Source organism: Acomys russatus, chromosome 19 (assembly GCF_903995435.1).
Source record: "Acomys russatus chromosome 19, mAcoRus1.1, whole genome shotgun sequence".
In the NCBI taxonomy this organism is placed as follows: Eukaryota; Metazoa; Chordata; class Mammalia; order Rodentia; family Muridae; genus Acomys; species Acomys russatus.
Genome location: NC_067155.1, coordinates 55,062,787 through 55,088,520, shown reverse-complemented (window position 1 = coordinate 55,088,520; position 25,734 = coordinate 55,062,787). Strand labels below are relative to the sequence as shown.

At 47.0% G+C, this 25,734-nt stretch overlaps 1 protein-coding gene across 2 annotated transcripts in view; it reads left to right on the top strand.

Moving 5' to 3' along the window:
- Hectd4 (HECT domain E3 ubiquitin protein ligase 4) overlaps nucleotides 1-25,734 on the top strand; it is a 162,072-nt gene that overhangs the window by 101,217 nt on the left and 35,121 nt on the right. For both annotated transcript variants that reach the window (XM_051161587.1, XM_051161586.1), the window contains exons 35-54: nucleotides 1,782-1,935; nucleotides 2,840-3,120; nucleotides 3,311-3,500; nucleotides 5,184-5,265; nucleotides 6,740-6,942; nucleotides 8,001-8,136; nucleotides 9,201-9,383; nucleotides 9,808-9,972; nucleotides 10,275-10,444; nucleotides 11,346-11,461; nucleotides 13,023-13,126; nucleotides 16,067-16,228; nucleotides 16,346-16,494; nucleotides 17,057-17,136; nucleotides 17,420-17,583; nucleotides 19,927-20,164; nucleotides 20,941-21,077; nucleotides 21,507-21,633; nucleotides 23,390-23,527; nucleotides 25,384-25,520. In XM_051161587.1, coding sequence (XP_051017544.1) covers nucleotides 1,782-1,935; nucleotides 2,840-3,120; nucleotides 3,311-3,500; nucleotides 5,184-5,265; nucleotides 6,740-6,942; nucleotides 8,001-8,136; nucleotides 9,201-9,383; nucleotides 9,808-9,972; nucleotides 10,275-10,444; nucleotides 11,346-11,461; nucleotides 13,023-13,126; nucleotides 16,067-16,228; nucleotides 16,346-16,494; nucleotides 17,057-17,136; nucleotides 17,420-17,583; nucleotides 19,927-20,164; nucleotides 20,941-21,077; nucleotides 21,507-21,633; nucleotides 23,390-23,527; nucleotides 25,384-25,520 — 3,116 coding nt within the window. The remainder of the gene's footprint in view (nucleotides 1-1,781; nucleotides 1,936-2,839; nucleotides 3,121-3,310; nucleotides 3,501-5,183; nucleotides 5,266-6,739; nucleotides 6,943-8,000; nucleotides 8,137-9,200; nucleotides 9,384-9,807; nucleotides 9,973-10,274; nucleotides 10,445-11,345; nucleotides 11,462-13,022; nucleotides 13,127-16,066; nucleotides 16,229-16,345; nucleotides 16,495-17,056; nucleotides 17,137-17,419; nucleotides 17,584-19,926; nucleotides 20,165-20,940; nucleotides 21,078-21,506; nucleotides 21,634-23,389; nucleotides 23,528-25,383; nucleotides 25,521-25,734) is intronic.

Below are 25,734 nucleotides of genomic sequence, written 5' to 3'. Positions count from 1 at the left end.
GATCTGCCTGCCTCTGCCTCCCGAGTGCTGAGATTAGAGGCATGCACCAATGTGCTGGGCCTTATTTGTTTGTTTTTTTGAGACCAAGTTTCTCTGTGTAGCTCTGCTTGTCCTAGAACTCACTCTGTAGACCAGCTTGACCTCAAACTCAGAGATCCATCTGTGTTTGCCTCCCAAGTGTTGGAATTAAAGATGCATGTAGCCACCACTTAGCTACATTTAATTTTTTTAATGTTAACTAGAAAGCACTTTTCCTCAGTGTACAAGATCTGTGTTTATACTTTTCTGTTTGGTTTTTGGCTTTTGTTTTTGTTTCTTTAGTCAGCATTTCCTAATAGCCCAGGCCACCCTAGAATTCGTTATGTCGACCAAACTATCCTTGAACTCACAGAGATCCACGTGCTTCTGCCCTGTGAGTGCTGGGATTAAATGTATGTGCCACCATGCCCTAATTTTTATTACATGTATTTATGTGTGTGCATATGTATATGTAGGATTTTTGGAGTGTTTTGTTTGTTTGTTTTGTTTTTCGAGACAGAGTTCCTCTTGTGTAGCCTTAGCTGTCCTGTTCTCACTTTGTAGACCAGGCTAGCCTCAAATTCACAGAGATCCACCTGCCCTTTGCCTTCCCAAGTGCTGGGATTAAAGGCATGCACCACCGGACCTGGTCATACGTGTAGTTTTTATTCATTTGTGTACATACATGAAGGCCAGAAGACAACTTGTGGGAGTTATTTCCTTTCATCCTGTGTGTCCCAGGCAGTGTACTCAGGTTGTTGGTCTTGCCAATAAGCATGTTTCCCTACTGAGCCAATTTGCAAACCCTCACTTAGTATTCTAATGTCCTAATAGCCTATTATATTACACAGTAGACAGCAGAGGAATTAAGCCATTGTCCTTTAAGAACTGTGGTCTGGAGGCTGGAAATTGGTTCAGCAGTTAAAAGTGCTTGCTGCTCTTCAGAGGACAGAGTACAGTTCCCAGTACCCACAACCCCTGTACCTCCATCTTCAGGGGACCTGCTGCCCTCTTCTGGCCTGTTTGGTATCTGCACACACTTGTGCATACATTCAAGTGTGCACACACACACATTTAAAATAAGTACATCTGGCCAAGGAAATTGGTGAACAGATAATGACAGTGTGGCAGGAGCCAGGGCACATTGGGTGCTATGGATCAGACTAGCTGAGCTGGAGATCAAGCACAGCTTTTGAGGGGCGGGGATGTGAGCAAGAGGACTGAAAAGCTGAAAAGACAGTGTGTATGTGTGGACCCAGGTTCTGTGTATGCATGGGGACCCAGGGTATGCTGTGGCCTTCACGAAGGATACTTAGGAAGTGAAACTAGAGTGAACATGGAAGTTGGTGTCACTCAGTCTATAAATAGGAACTAACTGTATCTCATTCTCATGAGAAGGCCTCCCCTCAGCACTGTATGCTGATGTGTAGATGCTCTCCAATGAGGCTCTGATGGGTTAGGGGAACACTGAACAAGATGAAAATGTGTCCAGCTGGGCGTGGTGGCACATGCTGATCCCAGTACTAGAGAGGCAGAGGCAGGAAGAACTCAGTGAGTTCCAGGCCAGCCTGGTCTACAAAGTGAGTTCAGGAGAGCCAGGGCTACTCGGAGGGGGGAAAAAATGATAAAATGAGACCAAAGGATGCTTTAATGCAAGGAGACCAAGATGGAGGACTCCCCATGCAAGGAGCCCAAGAGGGAGAATTCCCCACATTACAAGCTAGTGTGCTCCTCACTATTCCTTCCTCTCTTCAACTCTGAAGGTGGCTCCACAGAGGCTGTGCACTCAGGGCTGGCCCGACAGGTGTCCAGTCTCCTCACCAACCACCTTGCTCGAGCCACAGAGTGCTGTGGCAATCAGGCTGCTGGGAACGACGCCCTGCAGGATGTCCTGAGTCTTCTCAATGACCTCTCCAGGTATGGCCGGCCCCGTTTTCCCGTCAGTGGTTGAAATAACTTTTGCTTCTGTTGGTTTTTGGAACGTCTGAGTTCCCAGACCTTTTTGACACACTGATGCTTCAAGAAAATGGTAGTGAGTAAAGTCATTGAAACAGAGTATTTAGTCTCAAAACGTGAGGCTATCTAAAGGAACAATGAGCTGTTGTTTGCTTTGTGACTTGATGGTACGAGCCACTGGCCTTGCAGGCATATGCACCTGCATCCAAACACAAATGTCAGCCAAGTCAGAGTGATGTAGAGGATCAGTCAGGCTGGCGGGCGGAGTGCTGTCTGATGTGCACAGGACCCCAGCCAGCTTCCATTCTCAGCACCACACACTCACAGACTCAGTCGGGGCCTGTAATTACTTTGTTCTTTTGCACTGCATCTTTAAACAGGGGTGATTCTCTGTGGGCTTAATTACCCCACGTTCCCATGTCATGTACATGGTAATGTATTCTTTGCCTTTTGCTGGCTCAGTAGGTTTGGCTGTGGCAGGTCACCCGTATTGGGGGCTGTAACACCATGTGACAGCTTTGCTCTGGGCACACATGTTCTGAAGGCACAAGAGCAGAATTGCAAAGCTTTTAGTTTCAGCTTCTAGTCTTGGTGCTCCCTCAAATGTCTTGAACACTTGAGCTTGAGACACCAGAGATCAGAAAGGGTGAAGAAATGACTCCTTCCAGGTGGTATTGCTCAGTTTTACAAGCACTCATTGAATGTTTGCTCCAGACAATTATTCCATGTGCACAGTGTCAAGTCTGTGTCTTCTTCCTGAGGTCTGAGCTTGCTGGTTTGTCCAGCCAGCTTTACCTAGGGGACACTTGCTTCCGATGTCTGTGGGTGACCTTGACACTGAGCCCTTTTCATCCGCCTCTTGCAGGAGCCACATAGGGAAAGCCATCTTGAGCCAGCCAGCCTGTGTGTCCAAGCTCCTCTCCCTACTGCTGGACCAGCGTCCATCCCCAAAGCTGGTGCTGATCATTCTTCAGCTGTGCCGGGCCGCTCTACCACTGATGAGCGTAGAGGACTGTGGGAATGTGGAGCTTCCACCCTGGAGCTACTCCGTCCCCTCCTTGAACAGTGAGCAGGAGGACCCGAGTGACCCTGCCTCCAAGATCGCCTCCCTGCTTTTAGCCAAGCTGGCCGACTATGTGGTACCAGGTGAGGAGTGCCTGGACACAGGGAAGGTGTCTGGAGATCAGTTCCTGCTTGTGGCCAGGCCCCAGATGCGCCTGTGCATTCTGTGATAAAGGAGACAGGAGAGGGAGGGGTGAAAGGGGTTTTCATGTATGGGGGAGCCACACAAACAGGGATGCAGTGTTTCTGAATGGGCCTTGGTTTTTGCTTTAAGGATGTCAGACGGTTCTTTCTCCAACTGCTTCTGAACCGGACACCACATTGACAAAAACCAGTCCTAAGAACTCCTTAAAAGGAGATAAAGATCCTGGAGAAGAGAGTGAAGCAGTGGACGGCAAGCTCTCCATATTTATCCACAAGCGGGAAGACCAGTCCTCACATGAAGTCCTGCAGCCGTTGCTGAGGTGACTGCAATGACTCTGATAGCTACATGCCACCAGAGACCACCCATGTCACAGGCACTGCTAACCATGTGCTATGGTGCTGCCTGAGCCATCTTGACAACCCAAGTAGGCACACACCGGTGTCTGACACCCCTGACACCCCTGACTGCAGGCCTAGGCCTCTAGAACCCTAGTGTGAGCAGGCACTCGGTACTTCCTGTGTAAGCCAGCAGGGAGCTCAAGCACGCTCAGTCACTCCTGTGTCCTGTGGGGTCTGCAGTGACTGTAGCTGTGAGAAAGACAGTCAGTGCTTCTTCAGCCATCTGCAAATTCTGCCAAGGTTGAAAATGAGAGTTTTTAAACTGTTAACTGACTAAAGTATAAATAATACAATGATTCAACCAGGAAACAAAGCATGTCATTGTTTTCCTTACAAGGCAGTGGGGAGGCCTGCTCTATAGCCCAGGGTCACTTAGACCAACATCTCTTCATCTGAGTCATCTGTGAAGTTATACACATGGGTGGGTCCCTTGCTGGCCAGGATGGTGTATGGAAGCAGGTGGCCCCATCTGAGCATGGCCATAGTAAGTGCTCAGGTGAAGGACTGTCCAAAAATGTCATGTTTGTCCTATACTATTGTTTATGCTTCATTTTCACATAAACTTTTAATTTTTTTTTTAAAGACAGGGTTTGTCTGTGTGGCCCTGGCTGTCTTGGAACTTGCTCTGTAGACCAGGCTGGCCTCCAACTCAGAGATCCACCTGCCTCTGCCTCCTTAGTGCTAATATCAGATTTTTTTTTTTTTTTTTTTTTTTTTTTTTTTTGGTTATTCAAGGCAGGGTTTCTCTATGTAACAGCCCTGGCTGACCAGGACTCACTTTGTAGACCAGGCTGGCCTCAAATTCACAGAGATCCACCTGCCTCAGCCTCTCCAGTGCTGTGAGTAAAGCCACCATGCCCAGCTTTAATATTAGAATTCTTAAAAACAGACTTTGTGGGCCTGGAGAGATGGCTCCGCACCCACATGGCAACTCACAATGGTCTGTAACTCCAGTTTCAGGGAACCTAACACCTTTGCCCAGACATATATACAGGCAAAATACCAATACACATAAATAAGTCAATATCATTAAAAAAAAAAATGGCCATGCGTGGTGGTGCACGCCTTTAATCCCAGCACTCAGGAGGGGGATCTCTGTCAGTTTGAGGCCAGCCTGGTCTACAAAGCAAGTCCAGGACAGCCAGGGCTACACAGAGAAACCCTGTCTCGAAAAACAAAAAACATTTTGGGTCCTAAAATATCTATAATTATGAAAAAGGTTTTTTATTAAGGAAAAGTCTATGGATTTTAAAAGCTAGTTTTATATCCAGTAAGATGGTTCAGCTAAAAAAAAAAAAAAGAAAGAAAGAAAGAAAGAAAAAATGCATTGCCGCTAAACCTAATGACCTGAGTTTTGTCTCTAGATCTACTTGATGGAAGAAGAAAACAGAATCATATGAGTTGTCCTTTAATATCTATAGCCAGCCTGTGGTGCACGCATACACATTGACACACACACACACACACATGCACATATAGACACAGACACACATACAAGCCAGTTTTAGCACTAAACAGGACATGCACATGACTTGGTTACTGGGTGTGACTCATGCCTCTTCTCACATTAAAGTGGCTCAGCTTCTCTGCCTTCTGTCTTACAGTAGCTCAGAAGGACGGCCCTTTCGACTTGGTACTGGGGCAAACATGGAAAAAGTTGTGAAGATGGATCGAGACATGACCAAGGTAACAACATGGATAAAACTAACGGGAGAGCATTTGCCACACTGTGGACTTCCAGAAGAAGCTGGGGGGGGGGGGGGGTTGTTTGGTTTTTTTGTTTGTTTGGTTTTTGTTTTTTTTTTTGTTTGTTTGTTTTCTTTTTTGGTTTTTTGAGATAGAGTTTCTCTGTGTAGCCTTGACTGTCCTGGACTTAACTTTGTAGACCAGGCTGGCCTTGAACTCAAAGAGATTGATCTGCCTCTGCCTCCCGAGTGCTGGGATTAAAGGCTTGCACCACCAAGTCTGGTTTCCTTTGTTTGTTTGTTTGTTTATTTGTTTGTTTGTTTTTAAAGAAATTGTTCTTTTAAAAATTAATTCAGCTGGTTGTGGTAGCATGGCCTGTAGTCCCAGCTGAAGCTCAATTTGAGGCTAGCCTGAGCAACATAAATAACATAAATGAGATGTCCACTCAAACTTACTAAGCCAAAATGATTTTCAAATTCTGACCCTACTGCCCCCAATTCCCCAGGGCCAGGGTTACAGATGTGTACCACTCTTGTGGCTTATGCGGTGCTGGGGGCTGAACCCAGACCCCATCCATGTCTGGTAAGCACTGTACCACTGTGTGACATTCCTAGTAAGAGGGTTTTTTTGTTTTTGTTTTTGTTTTTGTTTTTTGCCTACAAAATTTTCTTAGCCCTTTTAAGAAAGGTCTGTAGTTTTAAAATGAAATTGAAGAAGTGAAAAGCTGCTCAGAGAATAATAGTCAAGAATTTCTAGGGATGAGGACGTGGCTCCACTGCGCCAGTGCTTGCCTAGCATGCACTAAGCCCTGGGTGTGATCCACAGCACTCTGTAAACCAGGCGTGCTGCTCCAGAGGTGGAGGAGGCAGGGGGACCAGTAGTTAAAGGGTTGCCATCACTATAGATAACGTCCACTCATATTCACAACTCATTAAAGGAATAAAAGCAAGTGATGAACAATTTTTTTTTAACATGTCAGATAGAAATCTTCATTAGCGTCAGGTGTAGATAAATAGACATCTCAAGATCAAGGGTGAAACACACAGTGGTACGTACACCTTCTAACCCAGCACTCAGGAGGCAGATGCAGGCAGAGCTGAGGTCTAGGCTAGCCAGGGCTACATAGCGAGGCCATAGCATGTTCTTCAGTTTTCCTTGAAAACCAAGCAGAATAGAATCTATGTATCTATAAGTAAGGCATGGCTAAAGATATTAGCACGCTTGAATAATGAAATGCCAGGCATCTAGAAGCAAAAGCCAAAACTAGTCAAGCAGACTGTACGCTGTAATCCCAAAAGTCGCCATTTCTAAAGGCAAACTCTAGAGGACCTAGAGTTATGGGAATTTGTACCCTGTGTATGTGTTTTCTGGTGTTTGTGGTATTTATCACTTTAGTGATAGGGAAGAAATCTAAGAGAGAGTGAGCTGGGAAGAATGAAATGAGCAATGCAGGTATCTTCAACCCACACCCCAGGGTGGCTGCTGTGAAGTGATCACCGAAGAGGCCTCAGCCGCCCTCCGGAAAGCAACCAAGTGGGCACAGTCGGGCCTTATTGTCAGTGTTGGGCCACCGGTAGAATCCATCAACCCAGAGACTGTTAGCGGGCTGTCCACAGGGGACAAGAAGAAAACTGCCCAAACCTCCATCTGCCGAGAAAGGAACTCTGAACTGGCCAGGTAAGCCCCTCAGGGAGGGGCCACCTGCCCAAGCTCCTCCAGGTGCACTGCAGAAGGTTAACAAGTAGGATTTGAATCATATGCCCTCCCTTCACCTGCTGAAGATGAGGAGGAGGCAGCACACGCTCCTCACTGTTATAGAGGCTGCTCCCAGAGCACTGGACGGCTCAGGGAGAGCACAGAGGCGGTGCTGAGGCTGCTGTTAGGGAGCTGCCCTGCGCATAGTGCTTCCTTCCCCACTTTCTTCCTGGGAGAGTGTCGCCTGGCAGGAGCTTTTCATGCTGCTGTGTACACCTGTAGGTGGGGAGTAGCTGTGACTTTCTTTGATCCCCAGGTAAGAAACTTGTGTCCCTTGCTGCAGAGCATTCCTAAGTTAGGAGGCTCTGGGGTATAGTACTGGTTCTGCCCAGTTCTTGGTCACAACATGACAGATCATGTGCCTGGGCAAGTGTTTACATCTCCGTTTAGGAGCAAAGGGATAGTTGGAGGCGCCGAACTCAGGCTTTTATACAGCCCTGTCTGTAAATAGCTCTTGCAAAGCCAAGTCCCCAGTGACCTACAAGCCTTCCAACCTCCCATACATTATACTGCCTCCCATTAGCACCACCTGGGACCACACTTTTAATCACTGTGGACCCTTGGGAGACAAAAGAGACTTAGAGAATAGCACAGAGGATTCCTCACATACCACACAAAAACAAAACAAAAAAAAAGTCATGAAGTGGTTCTTTCTAGTGTCAATTTTGCTTCTCATTTATCAGTCAACAAATCTGTCTGTCCTGTGTGAGCCCTTCTCATGAGTAAACAAGAAATCTTTCCATCCTACATTAACTCGCTTTTCTGTACTTTTTTTTTTTTTCTGAGACAGGGTTTCTCTGTGTAGCCTTGGCTGTCCTAGTCTCACTTTATAGACCAGGCTGGCCTCAAACTCACAGAGATCCACCTGCCTCTACCTTCCCAGTGCTGGGCTTAAATGCTTGTGCCACCACTGCCAGTCTTTTTTTCTGTACTTTTAAACATCACTAAGCATTGAAAGGTCTCCATGTTCACACTTGCAGGACTGACCCTGTGCGACCCTTCATCAGCGGGCATGTGGCAAATAGCATGGCTGCAGAAGTGATCGCCTTGCTTCACAGCCTCCTGATGGCGCCTGAGTCTAACGCTGCTCAAATATGGACCACAACGGCAGAAAAGGTGAGCACGGGCCTGCCGCTTAGCCCAGGGAGTGCGAGTGAAGCAGCATTCCAGCCACACATAGCAAAGGTCATCCAGGAGACAGCATTCCCAAGCGAGTCAGACGCACCTGCATTCCTGCAGTCTCTCCTGCCCCTGCTAGTTCTGACTCTTCAGAAGTCAGGACAGTACGTCAGAGAGACGATGGCAGGCCTTACTTCTTTTTGTTTGCATCAGAGTGGTCCTGGCATTATGGCATCACGTATTCTTGGTTTCTTGGCCATGTTCAGTGTGCTTGCAGTCTTGGGGCAGCCTCTGTGTAGATGCACTGCCGAGTGCTGTCTTGCACTGCTCTATCACAGTAATCTAGTTGCCTGAACCACAGGTCGATAATCAGTTCCCCTTCCCACTGCCACTCTTCAGGCCCTAGTGCTTAAGCCCAAGATGCAGACCATGAGAATGGCTTTCCCTCAGACGAACGACTGCTTGATTTTAGTGAGTTTGCAATAGAGTGCTACATTCTCCCATATTATGAGGATATGTAGTCCTATTTCTGTCCTCCCACTATTTATTATTTATTATTTATTATTATGTATACAGTGCTCTGCCTGCATGTACATCTGCAGGCTAGAAGAGGGCACCAGACCTCATTGTAGATGGTTGTGAGCCACCATGTGGTCAGTGGGAATTGAACTCAGGACTTTTGGAAGAGCAGCCAGTGCTCTTAACTTCTGCGCCATCTCTTCAGCCCTAGTTTTTATCTGTATATCCAGAGTTCTTGTGATAGCTGGGCCCCAGGGCAGTGTTAATCATTCCATTATTCTTGGGATGACTAGTGAATAACCAATGCTTTAACTTCCAATGCCTGCCCTCCTTTTTTTAGATGTATTTTATCTTGTGTGTGTGTGCTTTGCCTACATTTATATATGTATGTGTACCACGTGTATCTGGACCTGGAGTTACAGATGGTTGTGAACCACCATGTAGGCACTGGGAACCAAACCCAGGTCCTCTGCAAGAACAGCAAGTGCTCTTAAGCACTGAGCTGTCTTCCCAGCGCCTGTCATCCTCCTCCTTACACACAGGTTCTGTCTCGAGCACTGATGTACATTCCACAGCTGGGGAAATATGCAGAAAGCATCCTGGAAAATGGGAGCAGCAGTGGCAGGAAACTTGCCAAACTTCAGAGGATCGCACGCCAGGCTGTTGCCGCACTCTGTGCACTTGGAGGCTTTAAAGAGACAATCAAGATAGGCTCTGAGGTCCAGGTAACCCACCCAGCTTTCCCCAGGCATTGCTACCTTCTCCCCATGAACCAGCCCTTACGTAGAATGCTATCATTTACCCAGAAGGACAACTAGTCTTATTCCTTCAAGCTAAGGAGCACATCTGAGAAACTGCGAGTTTTCATCGGCATCATTCTGTGCATTCCTCAAATGCTCAGGCAGCATTGGATGGTGTTAGCTGTGGTACTTGTGTCCTGTGGTGTCATTAATGCTGAAGGTTTGAGATGATGGCATGGCTCATAATACTGTGAGGTTGTGGGCCTGCTCATGTCCTGGGCTTGGCCCTACATCAGAATCAGTGATGACTATAGCTCTGATGTGGCAGCCGCAAAGCCTTCCTCTTGTCCTTTTAAATAGTTGATTCCACTTGACCCTGGCAAGTGGTGCTAACAATCTCCATCCTCAGGTTTTAGGTAGAGGAATATCAGGCAGCATCGGAGTTGTGGCTTCTATCAATGAGCAGGAAGGAATAGCTACAGTCAGATTCCCTCCTGTGGACTGCCGAAGGACGTCACAAGCAACAGACACGCTGACTATTCCTTTGTCTAGACTTTGTGTTCCGAGGTCAGAGGTAAGGTGATGTTCGCCTGCTTTGTCAGGCACCTGTGTAGATGCTGACTGTTGCTGTGGGGTGGACAAGTGCTGTAGGGAAGTGAGGGGCTTCACTCTAACCTGTGGTCCTGGCTGTAATGATGTCACAGTAACATTTGTGGGAGAGTTTTCATCTAGATGTTAGCTGTGGATATTCCATAGTATATGTTATTTTTGGTTGCTTTGACCTGGTTTCTGATTTTCTGTGGTGATTTTGATAGCCACATATTGATGATGCCTTTGTTTCCTGTCCTTTTTGCTCTGGCCCTCACTCTGCCACAGGCGCTGCCTCTTCATAAGCTGTCCATTACTGAGAAAGTAGTCCAGGCAGTCCAGTCCATGCTGCTCCCTCAGGAAGGAAGCCTCTCTATCCACACCTCTCTTCCTGCAACAGGAGACGGCTCAGCACCTGTCATGGCAGTTGTCCGGCTCCTGGCTGAAATCAGAACAAGGTAAGTTGGCCTGGCCTTCAGGGTCCATAGCCCGAAGCTCATGTCAGTTAAGTAACAGGCACCATTGTCACAGCTGTGTTCCCACTTCCTTCAGCTCTGTTTGCATCCCTAGTGACTGCTACTGTGTGCCATGCAGGGTGGGCTCACATGTGCTTCTGCACTGACTGCTCTGCTAATGAACCTGCCTTACTGCAGGAGTCACATGGCCACTTCATTAAATGACTCCTTTCCAACCTGGTGACAGGAAAACAAGAGAATGCTCTCAGCACTGTGTCAGAGAGGAGCTGTCTCCCTACAAACAACAGTAACACGGCTCTCCTCACTGTAGACTTCTCAGAAACTTACCTGAGCAAAATCAGGAGGCAGATTTGCCTCCTCTGGATTCCTTCCTACTTCCAGAGCTCTGTCATTGCTCACAAGGCACAGTGAGGCAGACTTTGACTACTGGTCACACAGCACTTTGTGTCTTCTTCTAGTGGAAACTGCATCACAACAGTCCATGGGGATGGGGGCAGCCTTACAGAGCCATCCTCAAATACCACACATGTGGAGCCCACAGGGCCTGCACTGCTATAAGATGTCTCTGGACTTCTTAGCTTCCCTGTGCAGGGCCAGTACTGTGAAAGGACCGCTGTGCTAGCAGTGTTGTTTGGGGACAGTGACCAGAAGGGAATGTCCATACACAGTCATTACAAGGGAAGCTTTTTTCAAATATTTTCAGTTTGGATGGTCAAATCCATAGGTCCAGACCCCCGTGGATATGGAGAGCCAACTGTATATTTCTAAGCTGGTCTGCTGTGGATAAATAAGAAGTACAAATGAAAAACTGAAATATTTTCACAGTTGATATCTTAAAGAATGAACATTGATGATTTTGAAATGTGAATCTTTTAACATTAAGAGCATGCCTGGTCATGGCGCAGCTTTTAGAAGACAGCCTGTTTTGTGAAGAATTCATCCAGCAGTGTCCAGCAGCTGTGGAAGTTCTGAACCTCGTGGCCCAGGAGTGCAGCGCTGGTGAGTGTCCAGTGAGCTCCTGCACAGTGCCGCATGGAATATGATGTGTCCACAGTCAGCATACACTGAGCTCCAGAGACAGCTCTCCTCACATTTTTTTTTTTTTTTTTTTTTTGCTGCACACGGGCTTTTGGCCTCAGCTTTGTAGGAAAGCAGTACTCTTCTTCAGCCAGCACCAAGCCATGCCTGAGTTTTTCTTTCTGTGTTCACATGAACTCACTGATTGCTGTGCATTCTGCCTGTGGGTCGGGAACAAACTCTAAGTGCAGAGTTTGTATTGACATCCTGGATTTAAGATTACAGGACCTGGGGCTAGGGGCGTGGGGGTGGCGCATGCCTTTAATTCCAGCACTTGGCAGGCAGAGGCAGGCGGATCTTTGTGAGTTCAAGGCCAGCCTGGTTTACAAATTGAGTCCAAGACAGCCAAGGCTACACAGAGAAACCCTGTCTCAAAAACAAAACAAAACAAGAGGCTGGAGAGATGGCTCAAATGTTAAGAGCACTGACTGCTCTTCCAAAGTTCCTGAGTTCGAGTCCCAGCAATACATGGTAGCTTACAACCATCTACAATGAGATCTGGTGCCCTCTTCTGGCGTGCAGACAGAACACTTTATATATAATAATCAATTTTTAAAAATTAAATATTTGGGTGTGGGGGTGCTTGCCTTTAATCCCAACACTCATGAGGCAGGGGCAGGTGGATCACAGTGAGTTTGAGGACAGCCAAGATTACACAGAAAAACCCTATGTCAAAAAGCCAAAACAAACAAACAAAAAAGTAAAAAAACAACAACAAAGTACAAGGTTTTTGTTTGTTGGTTTTTGTTCTTTGTTGTTCTTAGGTTGTTTGGTTGGGTGGGTTTTTATTTTTTTGCTTGCTTGCTGTTTTTGTTTTTGTTTTTGTTTTGAGTCTTATGTAGCTGCAGCAGGCCTGGAACTATTGATGTAGACTAGGATAGCCTCAAACTCAGATCCACCTGCCTGGAGGCTGGCATTAAAGGCAGGTACCACATGCCCAGTCAACATTAATATATAAAATCAATTTAAATTTTAAGTGTAATGGCCTTCACCTGGTATGAGTGGGGGCATGCCTACAATCCTATAGCTTTGGAGGTTGGGGCAAGAGGATCAGAACTCTGAGGCCAGATAGAGCTTGAGTTTTAGGCCAGCCTTAACTCAAAGGCCCTGTTTAAAAGAGTAAAATAAAATCAAGAGGGTAGAGCTCCATTTTTCAGACAATAAGAATCACAAGTGTCATTTGCTGAGAGTTTGTCTTATCTAAGAGCTTTGTTCGAGTTACACCATCTCCTCTTCAAAAGCCCTGCAGGCCTAGGTACCCTCACTGCTCTGGGGTTAGGGTTGGAAGACACAGGGAACGCCAAGTCCAGGATACTCTGCTCCAAAGCCCACCTGCACCCACCCAGCACAGCTGCTGAGCTGAGGAGGCAGGGGCTCAGGGCGTTTCATCTTTTGTAAAGACGTCAGTGGTCACTGTAGGTGATGTCATTGGCTTGGCGCCATTCCTGGGAGCTGTTGGATGATTTGCTGTATCCCTCCACAGGAGAGCGGCTGGCAGTTGTAGAGGTACAATGTGAGAGGCTCCGGATGCTGTACCGGGACTGTGCTCGGCCCCCGCCACCTCCACTGCAGGCTGACCGGAGACAGGTGAGAAGGCTCAGTGCCTCCTTGCAGGCTGTGGCTGCCATTAAAGGGTGTGGCATAGAGAGAGCGTGTGGGGCTGAGGATAGAGCTCGAGGTAGGGTGTGTGCCTAGAATGAGCATGTGCAGTCCTTTGACAGCTACACTGTCACCTCTGGATGCCAAAGAATAATGAGCTGAAATTTATTAATTTCTTTGATGTCTTAATAACATTAAAAAAAAAAACAAAAACAAAACCCAGCCAGGCATGGTGGTGCACACCTTTAATCCCAGCACTGGGGAGGCAGAGGCAGGTGGATCACTATGAGTTCAAGGCCAGCCTGGTCTACAAAGTGAGTACAGGACAGTCAAAGCAACACAGAGAGAGCCTGTCTCAGGGGGAAAAAACAACAATCAAAAACACCCAGCTTTTTTAAAAGTTAGGGAACCAGAGAGATGGTAAAGGTCTAGCAATGAACATTTGAAAACCTGAGTTTGGCTTCCCAGCACCTATGTGAAAGCCAGGCCTGCAGACATGCACCTATAGTCCCAGTGTTGGGGTAGTAGAGACAGAAGTCCCTAGGGTTCACTGGCCAGCCAGTCTGGCGGAATCAGTGGAAGACTCTGTCTCAAAAAATGAAGTGGCTGTGATTGAGGGAGGCCCAGTGATTCTACATGCATATGTGCAAAACTACACAAAACTAGCCAGGCGTGGTGGGGCACGCCTTTAATCCCAGCACTCGGGAGGCAGAGGCAGGTGGATCACTGTGAGTTTGAGGCCAGCCTGGTCTACAAAGTGAGTCCAGGACAGCCAAGGTTACACAGAGAAACCCTATCTCGATAAACCAAATAAAAAATAAAAAAATTTAAAAAGCCACACAATACTAAAAGCGTTATGTTCTGTGTTAAACTCTGACTCTTAGAGCATGACTGAGAGTAACTAAAACACAGAAATAGCCAATCTGAAAATTTGCTACATTTGTCTTTGTAGCAGCTTTATTCACAATAGTCAGAAGTGAAAACAGCCTCAATGTCCATCAAATGTTAAATGGATTGGCAAAATATGATAATATCCAAGCAGTGGGCCATGACATGACCTAAAAAGGCTGCCCACACAGTACCACACATTTCCTGATTGCATTTATGCAGTCAGCAAACCCATGGATGAAGCAGCAGGGGCTGGGATGGAGAGGAGTGAGTGTGAGACTAGGGCTTGACGTCCAGCGAGTGTGGGAACTCAGTTTGCTTTAGACCAGAATGTGCTCATGGCTGCACAGCTCCAGCAACATGCCTGAAGCCACGGACTTTCAACTAGAGACGTCAAAGTGTGCATTATGAGAGCCATGTAGTGGTGCATATAAATAAAAGCATGTATAAACATCACCTGGCACCTCAGCATCTTCAGTTACCATGGTGAACACACTGAGGTGTGCTTTCTGCTGGCCACCGGGTTCCTGTGTTCACATCCAGCTTTTCCTTCTCAGCAGAGGGTGAGGCCCTTTCTATGCTGCTCCTCGACCACAGAGTCCACCCCGTGCTGTGCACACCAGGCTGCACTGGCAGCCTGTGATCTGATGATGCCCTTGCAGTCAGGACCTTCAGTGGCTGCAGTTGTTTGTGTAGGATGTGTTGGAATTGGTGGCTGGAGAGAGCTGTCTCCTCGGGAAGCCTGCACTGCAGGCTTAAGTATTGGAAGCATGAGGCAGCCAACCTGAGGAAGACCCCGCTGCCCGGCTGAGCAGTGAGCTCGGAACGCAGCTTCTCTTTAAACCCTGACCTGAGATTGTCCTGTGTGAGCATGGGACTATGGGAGGATGAGCATGATGACAGGAGAATGTCCTTTAAAGGGAAAGCCAAGACCTGGGAGAAATAGAGAGCCAAGTAGGAAAATGAGCAGTTGGGGTTCAGGGGAGTGACTGCAGCAGGATTGGGCATAGGGAACATGATCACCTTGAAAATACATAAGATAATCTTTATAAAACAAAACCAAATGATTAAACTTTCATGCTGGGTAGTGGTGGTGGCGCACACCTTTAATCCCAGCATTTGGGAGGCCAAGGCAGGCAGATCTCTATGAGTTCAGGGCCAGCCTGGTCTACAGAGTGAGTGCCAGGACAGCCAGGGCTACACAGAGAACCATATCTTGAAAAACCAAAAACAAACTTGTAAAGCTTTCTCTTTTAAAGATTTGTTTTTGGGGCTGGAGAGATGGCTCAGCGGTTAAGAGCACTGTCTGCTCTTCCAAAGGACCCACCCGGGTTCAATTCCCAGCCACCACATGGCAGCTCACAACTGTCTGTAATTCCAGTTCGAATGGATCTGACACCCTCATGCTAAAATAAAATTAAATAAATTTAAAAGAAAAAAAAAAAAAGATTTGTTTTTGTGGGCTGGAGAGATGGCTTAGCTGTTAAGAACACTGTCTGTTCTTCCAGAAGTCCTGAGTTCAATTCCCAGAACACACATGGTGGCTCACAACCATCTATAATGTGATCTGATGCCCTTTTCTGGTATGCAGGTATTCATGCAGGCAGAATATAAATAATAAATAAAGAAATCTTTAAAAAAAATTTGTGTGTGTGTCAGTGTGTTCTGCCTGCCTGTGTGTGTACCACGTGCATGCTGCATCTGAAACCAGAAGAGGGCATCAGACATCCTGGAACTGGGTACTGGGAATAAATTCAGGCCCTCTGCAGGCCTCTGAGCCCTCTCTGTAGCCCAGACAATAAACTTTTAAGTCATGTAAATATAGGGGTGGGCAGGGACTGTGTAGTTGATGGGAGGCCTTGCCTAATAGGTGTGAGACTTTGGGGTCCACTTCCCAGCACTAAAACCAGAAATGAAAAAGAGAGAAAAAGAGAACCAGTGTTTTAATCATATCAGATAAAAATTATTTTCTCCTGTGAGAGCATAATGAGATTTACCTGCTTTTGTGGAGTGAAATCCTCCTTCCTTCCCCCATCGCAGCCCAAAGAGGTCACCTGGAGCCCTTCCCGGGTGTTCCCTCCAGTCCGCGCCTGCATGTTCTCCGCTCGCCTCACCTCCGTCACCTTCCTGGCTGACCCCAGCGCTGGAGGAGGCCTTCCCCGAGGCACGTTCATCTATGCCACCTCCCCCCTGCCAGTTCAGGTGAGAAGGCTCATGGCAACTTGCCTGTTCCTGTATCTCAGACCAGAAAGAAGTGGCAGGTGGTAGGCCTGGCCAGTTGTCTCCTCTGACTGTCACCCTGTGCTGCTATCTCTTCAGGCCCCATCTTTTTACTGGGAAATTGAGATTGTTTCCTATGGAGACACTGATGATGACACTGGACCAATCGTCTCATTTGGCTTTGCTACAGAAGCTGAGAAGCGTGATGGGGCATGGACCAATCCAGTGGGCACTTGCCTCTTCCACAAGTAAATGGCTGTTCCCGCATCAGCTAAAAGAATAAAGTGCTGCCAGGCATGGCCGGGCTCGCCTTTAATTCCAGCACTCAAGAGGCAGCAGATCTTTGTGAGATTGAGGGCTGCCTGGTCTACTGATGAGTTGCAGGCCTACCATGGCTACATAGTGATGCTCTGTTGTAAAAGTGGGTCAGTGTCCCATAGAGAGTGACTTCCCATGGGTGTTTATAGACATTCAGGGAACCAAAGTGCATTCTTGTGTTTGAGGAAGTTGGCACAGAAAGTGTTACTTTCCACTGTGGGTGCTTATGGTTCCTCCATATGGTTCTTTGCTGATTGTCCTCCATCAACAACCTTGGCTTTCTTCACTCCCAAACATATGTGAGTCCGTATACCACGATGGAGTGATGTAGCCTAGGGTCTTCTGGACTGTTGTAATATAAGCCTACTGTGGACAGTGCTAGTTGGAAATCTGCAAGTGTTTAGGAAAGCATTCCCTGCTTGCATGCCCCTTCCTTCTGTCCCTCCACATGGCTGGCGAGTCTCAGCCTTGACCCTCTTGTTCTCCTCCCAGCAATGGCCGAGCTGTACACTACAATGGCTCCAGTCTGCTGCAGTGGAAGAGCGTGCGCTTAGATGTCACACTCTCTCCTGGTGAGTGCAGTGGGGCCTTCTTGCTCTGCGTGCTTCTGTGGGTGCCAGCCTTGGACCTAGATGGGTTAAAGTTAAATAAACTTAGCAATTGGAAATGAGGTCATTTGTCTTTGAGTGAAAACCAAACACGTGCCCTTGTCCAATATTTACACCACAGCTCTCATATTCTGTGTTCTAACTCGGGAAACAGATATATCTGCGTTTGTCCCTCAGTCACGTAGTTGCAAATTAGAAGTTCACTTGATAATAAACTAGGGAAATGTGTGTGCCCTTCCTGCTGTAGGTGATGTGGCAGGGATCGGCTGGGAAAGGACCGACGGGACTCCACCTCCTCCAGGGCAGCCAGCCAAAGGCCGGGTGTATTTCACATACTGCGGGCAGCACCTTACACCGCACCTGGAGGACGTCTCTGGTGGGATGTGGCCTGTGGTTCACATTCAGAAAAAGGTGAGTTACCTGAATAGGAAAGAAGAGTGAATTCTCTTCAGAAATGTGTCCTGGCCAGAAGGGAAGGAGAAAGGCTTTTATGTAACCATTCCCTGCACAGGATGGGGCTCAGTGAGCCTGGACAAGTGCTTTCTTCCCTGGTGGACCCTGTAGTCTTGGGCCCAGTGATGCTGTGTCCAGAATTTAGTGTGTACCTGCATCTGACCTTCCATGAAATATCTCTGAAGATGGCTTATGAGACCAACCCTCTGAGTCATGTAGAGTGGCAGGAGCTTGGAGATTTGTTCTTTGGTGAAGACTCAAAAGTTCAACACTCCTCCACCTCAACACACACACACACATACACACACACACCAGGTGTGCATGCATACACTCACATGTACCCACGCACACACGTGCACATACACTCACACAAATGCAGGCACACAAGCACATCCACACACATAGGCATGCCCTCACCCATGTACGCACACTTCAAGGGTGTCTTGACTTTGAAGAAGCACCTAGGAACACCTGCTATTATTACTGATGACATGCTGCAGCTCCTCATCTAGATCCACTTCCCAGGCCATGCTCCAGCACCCATCCTCATGTACTCAGCAGCCAGTCATCAGCAGCACACGCCTGTCTCAAGAAGAATGGCGTTTCCTTCCCTGTCCCATGCTTTCATTCACTCAGCAAATATGTGCCCAGTGTCTGTATGCAAGTGCCACATTGAACTGAGGCAGAGAACAAGGCATTGATGCTATCTGTCTGTGTCATGTTATAACCAAATGGAGCAATTAGACATTAGTCAGATAGTCATAGGAGCAACAGATAGTGTATTAGTCAGATAGTCATGGAACAACAAACTAATAAATCCTTAGGGTGGGAATCTAGTCTCTGAGTACCAAGCATCTCTCTGCCCTCTGAAGCAGGCTCTTTAAGCCAAACCTGGAGATTAGCTCATCTTGGAAAATCAATGAGAAGAATGCTCCAGGCAGAGAGATGAGCACAGGTGCAGTGGTGTTGAGCAAAGCTACTTACTGGTCAGGTGTGGTAGTGCACACTTGTTGTCCTGCTCCTGAGAGACAAGTCAAGACTGATGGAACTGGAGAGCTGATCAGCTATCTGTAACGCCAGATCTGTAAGGGATCTGACACTCTCTTTTGGCATCTGTGGTCACCAAGCACACATATGGTGTACAGACATATGGACATAGGTGCATGCAAAATCCTCGTACATATGAAAACTAAATAAATTTTTAAAAGAAGATGATTATTAAGAGTTTGAGGCTAGCCTGGGCTACAGAGCAAAGCCCTGTTGACCAGGAAAGGATAAGAGTGTTAGAGACCGTGAGTGGCAAGGAGCCTGAGCATGTGTGAGGGGAGGGCAGGAGGGAGGCAGACAGTGTATGCAGCACTCCAGGCACAGCTCACCTACACCTGCATCTTTGCCTGTTTTCCCTGCCTGCCCACTCTTGGACTGTTCTTTAGACTTAACATTCAGTGAAGGTGCACTTTGGGGGTTCAGGAATAGCTGCACGCTGACCCCTTGGACACCAGACCTAGAGAAATGGAATTTTATTTGAACGCTTAGCAAAGTCTGACCAGTCAGGGACACAGTCTTGATTCAGGAACCAAAACTGACACTGAGCTGTTCTCAGAGTTTTTAAAGAAAAAAGACCATAACCAAGTAAGAAGAATCAATTCTGTTCTAGGTACATTGTATCTAGGTAACTAGACAAGGATTTTAAGCTGACTGGCTGGGATTTAGGGGAGGGGAACTTTTGAGGACTTTATAGTTTTCCAGGAGAAAGAAACATAGCAGGGTATTGAGGTTTAATTCTAACAGAGCATATACTTATATATTATTTTTTCTTTCTTTTTTTTCTTTCTTTCTTTCTTTTTGCTTTTTCAAGATAGGATTTCTCTGTGTAGTCCTGGCTGTCCTGGAACTCATTCTGTAGACCATACTGGCCTTGAACTCACAGAGATCCACTTCCCTCTGCCCCCCGGAGTGCTGGGAGTATAGGCATCACCATGCCTTGCTATACATTTATCTTTAACTCAGGCTGAACATGCATTTATCATCCATTGTTTTATTCTAAGCAAGTATGGAATTATAAGTAAAGGCTATTCTTGTGTCAGGCAGGCAGAGCCTGAGAACTTGGACTCAATTTCACCTTATCACAATGGAGACTAAAGCTAAAATGGCTTCGGTTATGCTAAAGATGAAAGCAAGTGTTAACAGAGGAGCTACAATTAAGCTAAAAAGGAAAGCAGGCCTCAACACTTTGTTTAAAAAGAAAGAAAAGAAAAAGAAAATGTAAATAATTCTAAATCCTTTATTTGCTCTTTCTAGAATACAAAAACTCGAGCCAATTTTGGCTCCCGCCCCTTTGCATATGCTGAAGGGCAGGCCCATCGCAATGCAGCTGACCTGTGTACTGACCTGGCGGAGGAGATCAGCGCCAACTTTGAGGCCTTGCCATTTGCCATGGCATCTGACAGTGACAACGATGCTGGTACCAGTATTGCATCAGACCCAGGCACTCATGGACCACCATGCCGCATTGCAGCAGTGGCCACAGCCCAGCAACGTAAGCCACATATGTCATCCTTTCGCCCTATTGCTAGTGTTATCGGGAGTGCTGTGAACTCTACAAGCCCACTAAATTCAGGCATTCTCAGTGCAGTGAGAGACTCTCATAATGAAAGACACAGGAGGTGGGTCAGACTGGGAACGTTCCTATTACATGGTGCTAAAAATGTAGGTGTAGGAAGTATGGTGTAGGAAGCTAAAAGCCCAGACGTTTGTATACAGTCACTTAACTTTATAGTATTGCTCATTTTTTTAAACCCATTTTTAAAAATCTCTCTAAACTGAGATCATCAGTTATAATAATTACTGAGTAATAATAAAATGATAGAATTAAGGACATGGTGGAAAATTGTATGCTACAATGTTTCCTGATCATTTAAAAATTCATAATAAACCAACTTGGGTGATTCAGGTTTATAATCCCAGGAATTCAGGCGGCTGAAGCGGGAAGATAATAAATCTAATGCCTGTGTGGGCTACAGGGTGTTCAAGGCCAGCCTGAGCAATTTAGCAAGACCCTATCTCAACATTTAGATAGATAAATAGATAGATAGACACATAGAAACATAGATAGGTATATAGATAGGTATAGATGCATACAGACATACATAGATATATAGACACATAGATAGATACATAGGTGGACAGACAGACAGACAGAAGCTGGGTTCATGTCTCAGTGGTAGAAGCCATACCTAGAATGGACAAGATTCCATACCTAGACCTGTGAAAGGAAAGAGAAGAAAAGAAGGGTCTCATTGTGTTTTGTTACAGAATATGATAGTGACACCTCCTGCCATTATAAAGTTGAGCTCAGCTATGAAAATTTCATCACCTCTGGCCCGGATCCCCACCCACCTCCCATTGCAGATGATGAAAGTGATGATGATGACGATGATGACATTCCACAGGTAAGAATCCACAGCCTGGGTCGGGGCTGGGAAGCACTTGCTTAGCTCCCTGGTGACTCTCGGAGAGAAGGCCGATGCTGTTAGCTTTCAGCTGTGTCCTTGACACATTCATCGCGCTGCACTGCCCATGAGTAGTGCTGTCTGCTAGGCTGGGATGTTCAGGAGAGAGGTCTACGAGTTGAAAGGTGAAGGGCCTTGATGGTAACTCAGCAGGAAATGAGCTTTCATTAGAATATTTGGGTGGCCTGGAGAGAAAGGAAGGGTTTGCTGGGAGGGATGGGGAGTGGCTCGCTGTGAGGGGAAGGAAGGGTTTGGATGGCAGGGGAGGCAGGGCTGTGTTTAGGCTTGAGTAATGCGGATCCTTGTGTAGAGCTACCACCAGAGCCTGATGAAGCTCTTCCTCAGCTCACGAGCTTCCTTTCCCCACAGGAGGACCACTACGCTCTGCTTGTGAAAGCGTGGGAGACCAAGGTTTTCCCTACCATCCGAAGACGCTTCCGCAATGAAGCTGAGCGAAAGTCAGGCCTGGACCAGATCAAGGGTGCTTTACAACTAGGTCTGCTGTGTTCTGTTCTGAAGAGTCATTGAGAGGCTGGAGGGATCAGGGAGACACAGTTCAGGGAGAGGGCCTCAGATGGCCGTGTCTGGCTCGGTAGTGTCTTGCCTCCTATTTCAGTGAGTGCAGGGTCTTTTGCCATCATCGCTAGGCTTTCTTTTCCATGGCAGTGTGACTTGTGAAGCTGGAATGTGCTGGTACAGCTAGAAGAGTTGTCCTGGGAGGCTGTGTGGCCCCACGGGAGAATGCTCCCAGCTGAGATCACAGATGGTGGCTTATCAGCTGGTGGAGCTCAGGCTGCCTCACTTTCAATGGACTCAGTAGTGACCTCTAGCTCATCTGCATGTGTGAAGTGGGCCAGTCACATGACCTAAGAGCAGATCCTGGAAGTGCGCTTAGGGTCACAGTAGCAATGGTGATGGTGCTATCAGTGGCAAAGACAACAAGGAGGATGGGGATGGCTCCTCCTGCCCAGAGGACAACTTCTGATACCAGGTTCCATGAGAAAAGCTAATGGGCCACCCACATGCTCTGCAAGGTTTGACAGAGATTTTCCATTGTCCCTTGGCTTGTTCCTCAAACAGTATCTTTGTTCCTCCTCTGCAGTTGCAAAGATTTTATTTATTTATTTATTTTAATTTTTAAATTTTTTTTTGTTTTGTTTTTGTTTTTCAATACAGGGTTTCTCTGTGTAGCCTTGGCTGTCCCATACTCTCTTTGCAGACCAGGCTGGCCTTGAACTCACAGAGATACACTTGCCTCTGCTAGGATTGAAGGTGTGTACCACCACACCTGGCTTCCAAGATTATTGTTCTGTAGTTTTGTCAAGTGGAGTCCAGCTTCTTGCCTACCCTAGCAGCTGCCTCCTTCTATGCCGTCCTTCTCTTCATTATAGCAAGACCAGCAAACGGAAGGGAGGACTGTAGCTATGTGGTGGCTGGCCTTGTTTAAAAGCAGCAGCAGTCTCATGCCAGCCCACATGTTTTTGCACACAGTGTCTAAGCACTGTGGGTCTTAGATGGCCACAGAAAAGAAACCAGGCCCCTTGCTGAACTTCCCACAGCACTTTCCTTTTTCTTTTTGTTCCCAAATACTTAGACCTCTCTTTTCTTGCCTTAGAATAATTAATATGATAGTGCTGATTTTGCTGTTAAGCGTAACTATATCCCCTCCCTATGGGAAGAAACAGAGCAGCTGGATATAAAGATAATACCAGACAAGAGGTGGCAAGTTCAAGACCATCCTGGGCTGCATAGTGAGACCCTATCTCAAAAACAAAACAAGCAAGCCGGGTATGGTGGCGCACGCCTTTAATCCAGCACTCGGAAGGCAGAAGCAGATGGACCACTGTGAGTTTGAGGCCAGCCTGGTCTCCAAAGAGAGTCAAGGAGAGCCAAGGCTACACAGAGAAACCCTGTCTTCAAAAACAAACAAGCAAATCAGAAACAAACAGCTTCCCCATTTGCCCTGTTCCTTGTTCTTCAGAGTTAGCTCAAGTTAAATGTCCCCATAGTTGTGTGCCCTTGTTGGCAACCACCCTGTCCTGAGCAACTCCAGCTATTCCCACCTTGTTGCACACCATCAGTGCTGACTCAGGTGCTCTCAGCCCTGAGCACAGCTCTGAGGCCCTGGAAGTGACACAGTCAGTATTTAAATCGCGTCCAAACTGTTGTCCCAGCATCGGTTCATTCCAAGCATGAGTCAGTGCCCTGTTGTGTTCCCTGAGAAGTTACTCAGTGTGCTGCTGTGTTTGCAGGCATGGTGGACATCGCCCGGCAGACCGTTGAATTTCTCTATGAGGAGAATGGCGGCATCCCGAGAGACCTTTATCTTCCCACCATTGAGGACATTAAAGATGAAGCAAACAAGTTCACAATTGACAAAGTTCGAAAAGGTTTTGCTTTTGCTTCCTCCTTGCTCTGTGTGTGACATTTCCTCTGGAAGGAGCAGCTGCTGGCTCCCCTAGGGTGCTCTTACTCTGAGTGACTTGACTTCTTCCAGGCTCTGACAGGAAGCCCTCAAGTGTCCTGTGGGCCACGGGGGAGCATGCAGCTTCGGGCAGTCAGTGTCTCCCACATGCCCAAAGCTCATGGCATAAGCAGCTGTCTGGGCAGAGAGTAGAGGGAGGAGGCGGGGCCTGTACTAAGGGCTTCAGGTGGGCTTCCTGGCCTGGGCACGATGGTGTTCTCTTGTCTTCTAAGCACTTGGGAGAAGTAAGTAACAAGATCCATTCAAGGTCGGCCTTGGCCTTACTGAGTTTGAGGATAGCCAAGGTTATGCGAAGATCTGTCTCAAAAACAAGCAAGCAGACAACACAACCCCAAACATGTGCTCTTGGTTTGCAGAGCTTTTTATAACACATGTGCTTTTCCCTAAGATAGTCTGTTACATATTTTGAAGAAACAACAGAAAAATGTATACACAAAAAATTGTAAAGCCACTCATTATATTCTGCCTCATACTCCTCAGAAAAATACATCATAGTTGGGGCTAGAGAAATGGCTCAGTGGTTAAGGGTGCTGGCTACTCTTGTAGAGGAGCTGAGTTTGGCTCCCAGCACCCACATGGTGCCTCACAACCACCTAGAACACCAACTCCAGGGATCACATGCTGTCTTTTAGCCTCTGTGGGCACCTAGACAATGTGGCACACACACACATGTAGACATAAATATAAATAAAAGCACATCCTTTCATCCCAGCACCAGGGAGACAGAGGCAGGCGGATCTCTGTGAGTTCGAGGCCAATTTGGTCTACAGAGTGAGTTCAAGGACAGTCAGGGCTACACAGAGAGACCCTGTCTCAGAAAAAAAAAAGGTACATCACAGATAAGTGGAGGAATATTTATATTTGTGGCTCCTCCCCCAGCTCACCCCATTTCTTTTTTTTATTCTTGTGAGGGCTGGGAGAGCATGGCTTAGTGGTAGAATGCACACCCAACTGCTTAGATGTTTGGTTCAATTATTCCCAGCGTGACTACCACCAACGAAAGAATTACTTTTTTTTTTTTCTTTTTTGGTTTTTCAAGACAGGGTTTCTCTGTATAGCCTTGGCTGTCCTGGACTCTCTTTGTAGGCGAGGCTGGCCTCAAACTCAAAAAGATCCACCTGCCTCTGCCTCCTGAGTGCTAGGATTAAAGACATGTGCCACCATGCCCGGCAAGAATTACCTTTTTAACTGTTTGTCTCAGCAGCTTTTACTGTCATCACACAGCTATGTAACCACCAAACCATTTCTTCTGTAATTCTTTAGCATGTTCATATCCTCCGAGAAATCCTGTGTTCTCCTATCTGCCTGTCCTTCCCTCTTGCTAGTCTCTGGACTGTGCCTCTACTTCCTGTCTGTAGACTTACCTGTTGTGGACCTTTGTGACAAATGGAATCCTTTATCATGTGATCCTTCAGGCCTGGCTGCCCGGTCCATGTAGCATGGATCAAAGCAATACTCCATTGTATAGCTTGACCCCGTAGTTGTTTCTGTTCATCACTGATGGCCTTTGAATTGGCCCTACTCTTTGCCTCTTAGGATGCTGTTGCTCTAAACATCTGTGTACACACTCTTGTGTGGACCCACATCTTCATTTCTCCAGGAGAAACACATATGTACTGTATAGATCGGAGTGGAGAACTGAGTACAGTTGTTGAGTGATCTGGTAACTCAGTGTTTAACCTTTTGAGAAACTGCCAGAATACTTCTCAAGCCAACTAGATCATTCCAGCATTGCCAGCAGCTCTTCCTCTACCTCCTCAGGTCTCACGGTTGTAACCCGCTCTCCAGACAGCAGCAATGTAGCCAGCAGTACCGTGGGAACTGCCTTGCCAAAATTTGCCATCCGGGGGATGCTAAAAACCTTCGGCCTTCACGGAGTCGTCCTAGATGTTGACTCAGTAAGTGAACAGCCAGCCTCTCTGATTACTCCAGTCCTGTATGTAGAGAGGCTCCTGTAAGAGACTATGGGCTGGGATGCTAAACCTGTGTAAACGTACAAAGCCCTGGGGTGCTGTCCTCCGCCCTACACAGACTCACAAAATAGGCAGTGTGCTTTCAGATTTCTCTTCAAGTTAGAAACAAGGAAACTGAGCTGGAGAGGTGGCTCAGTGG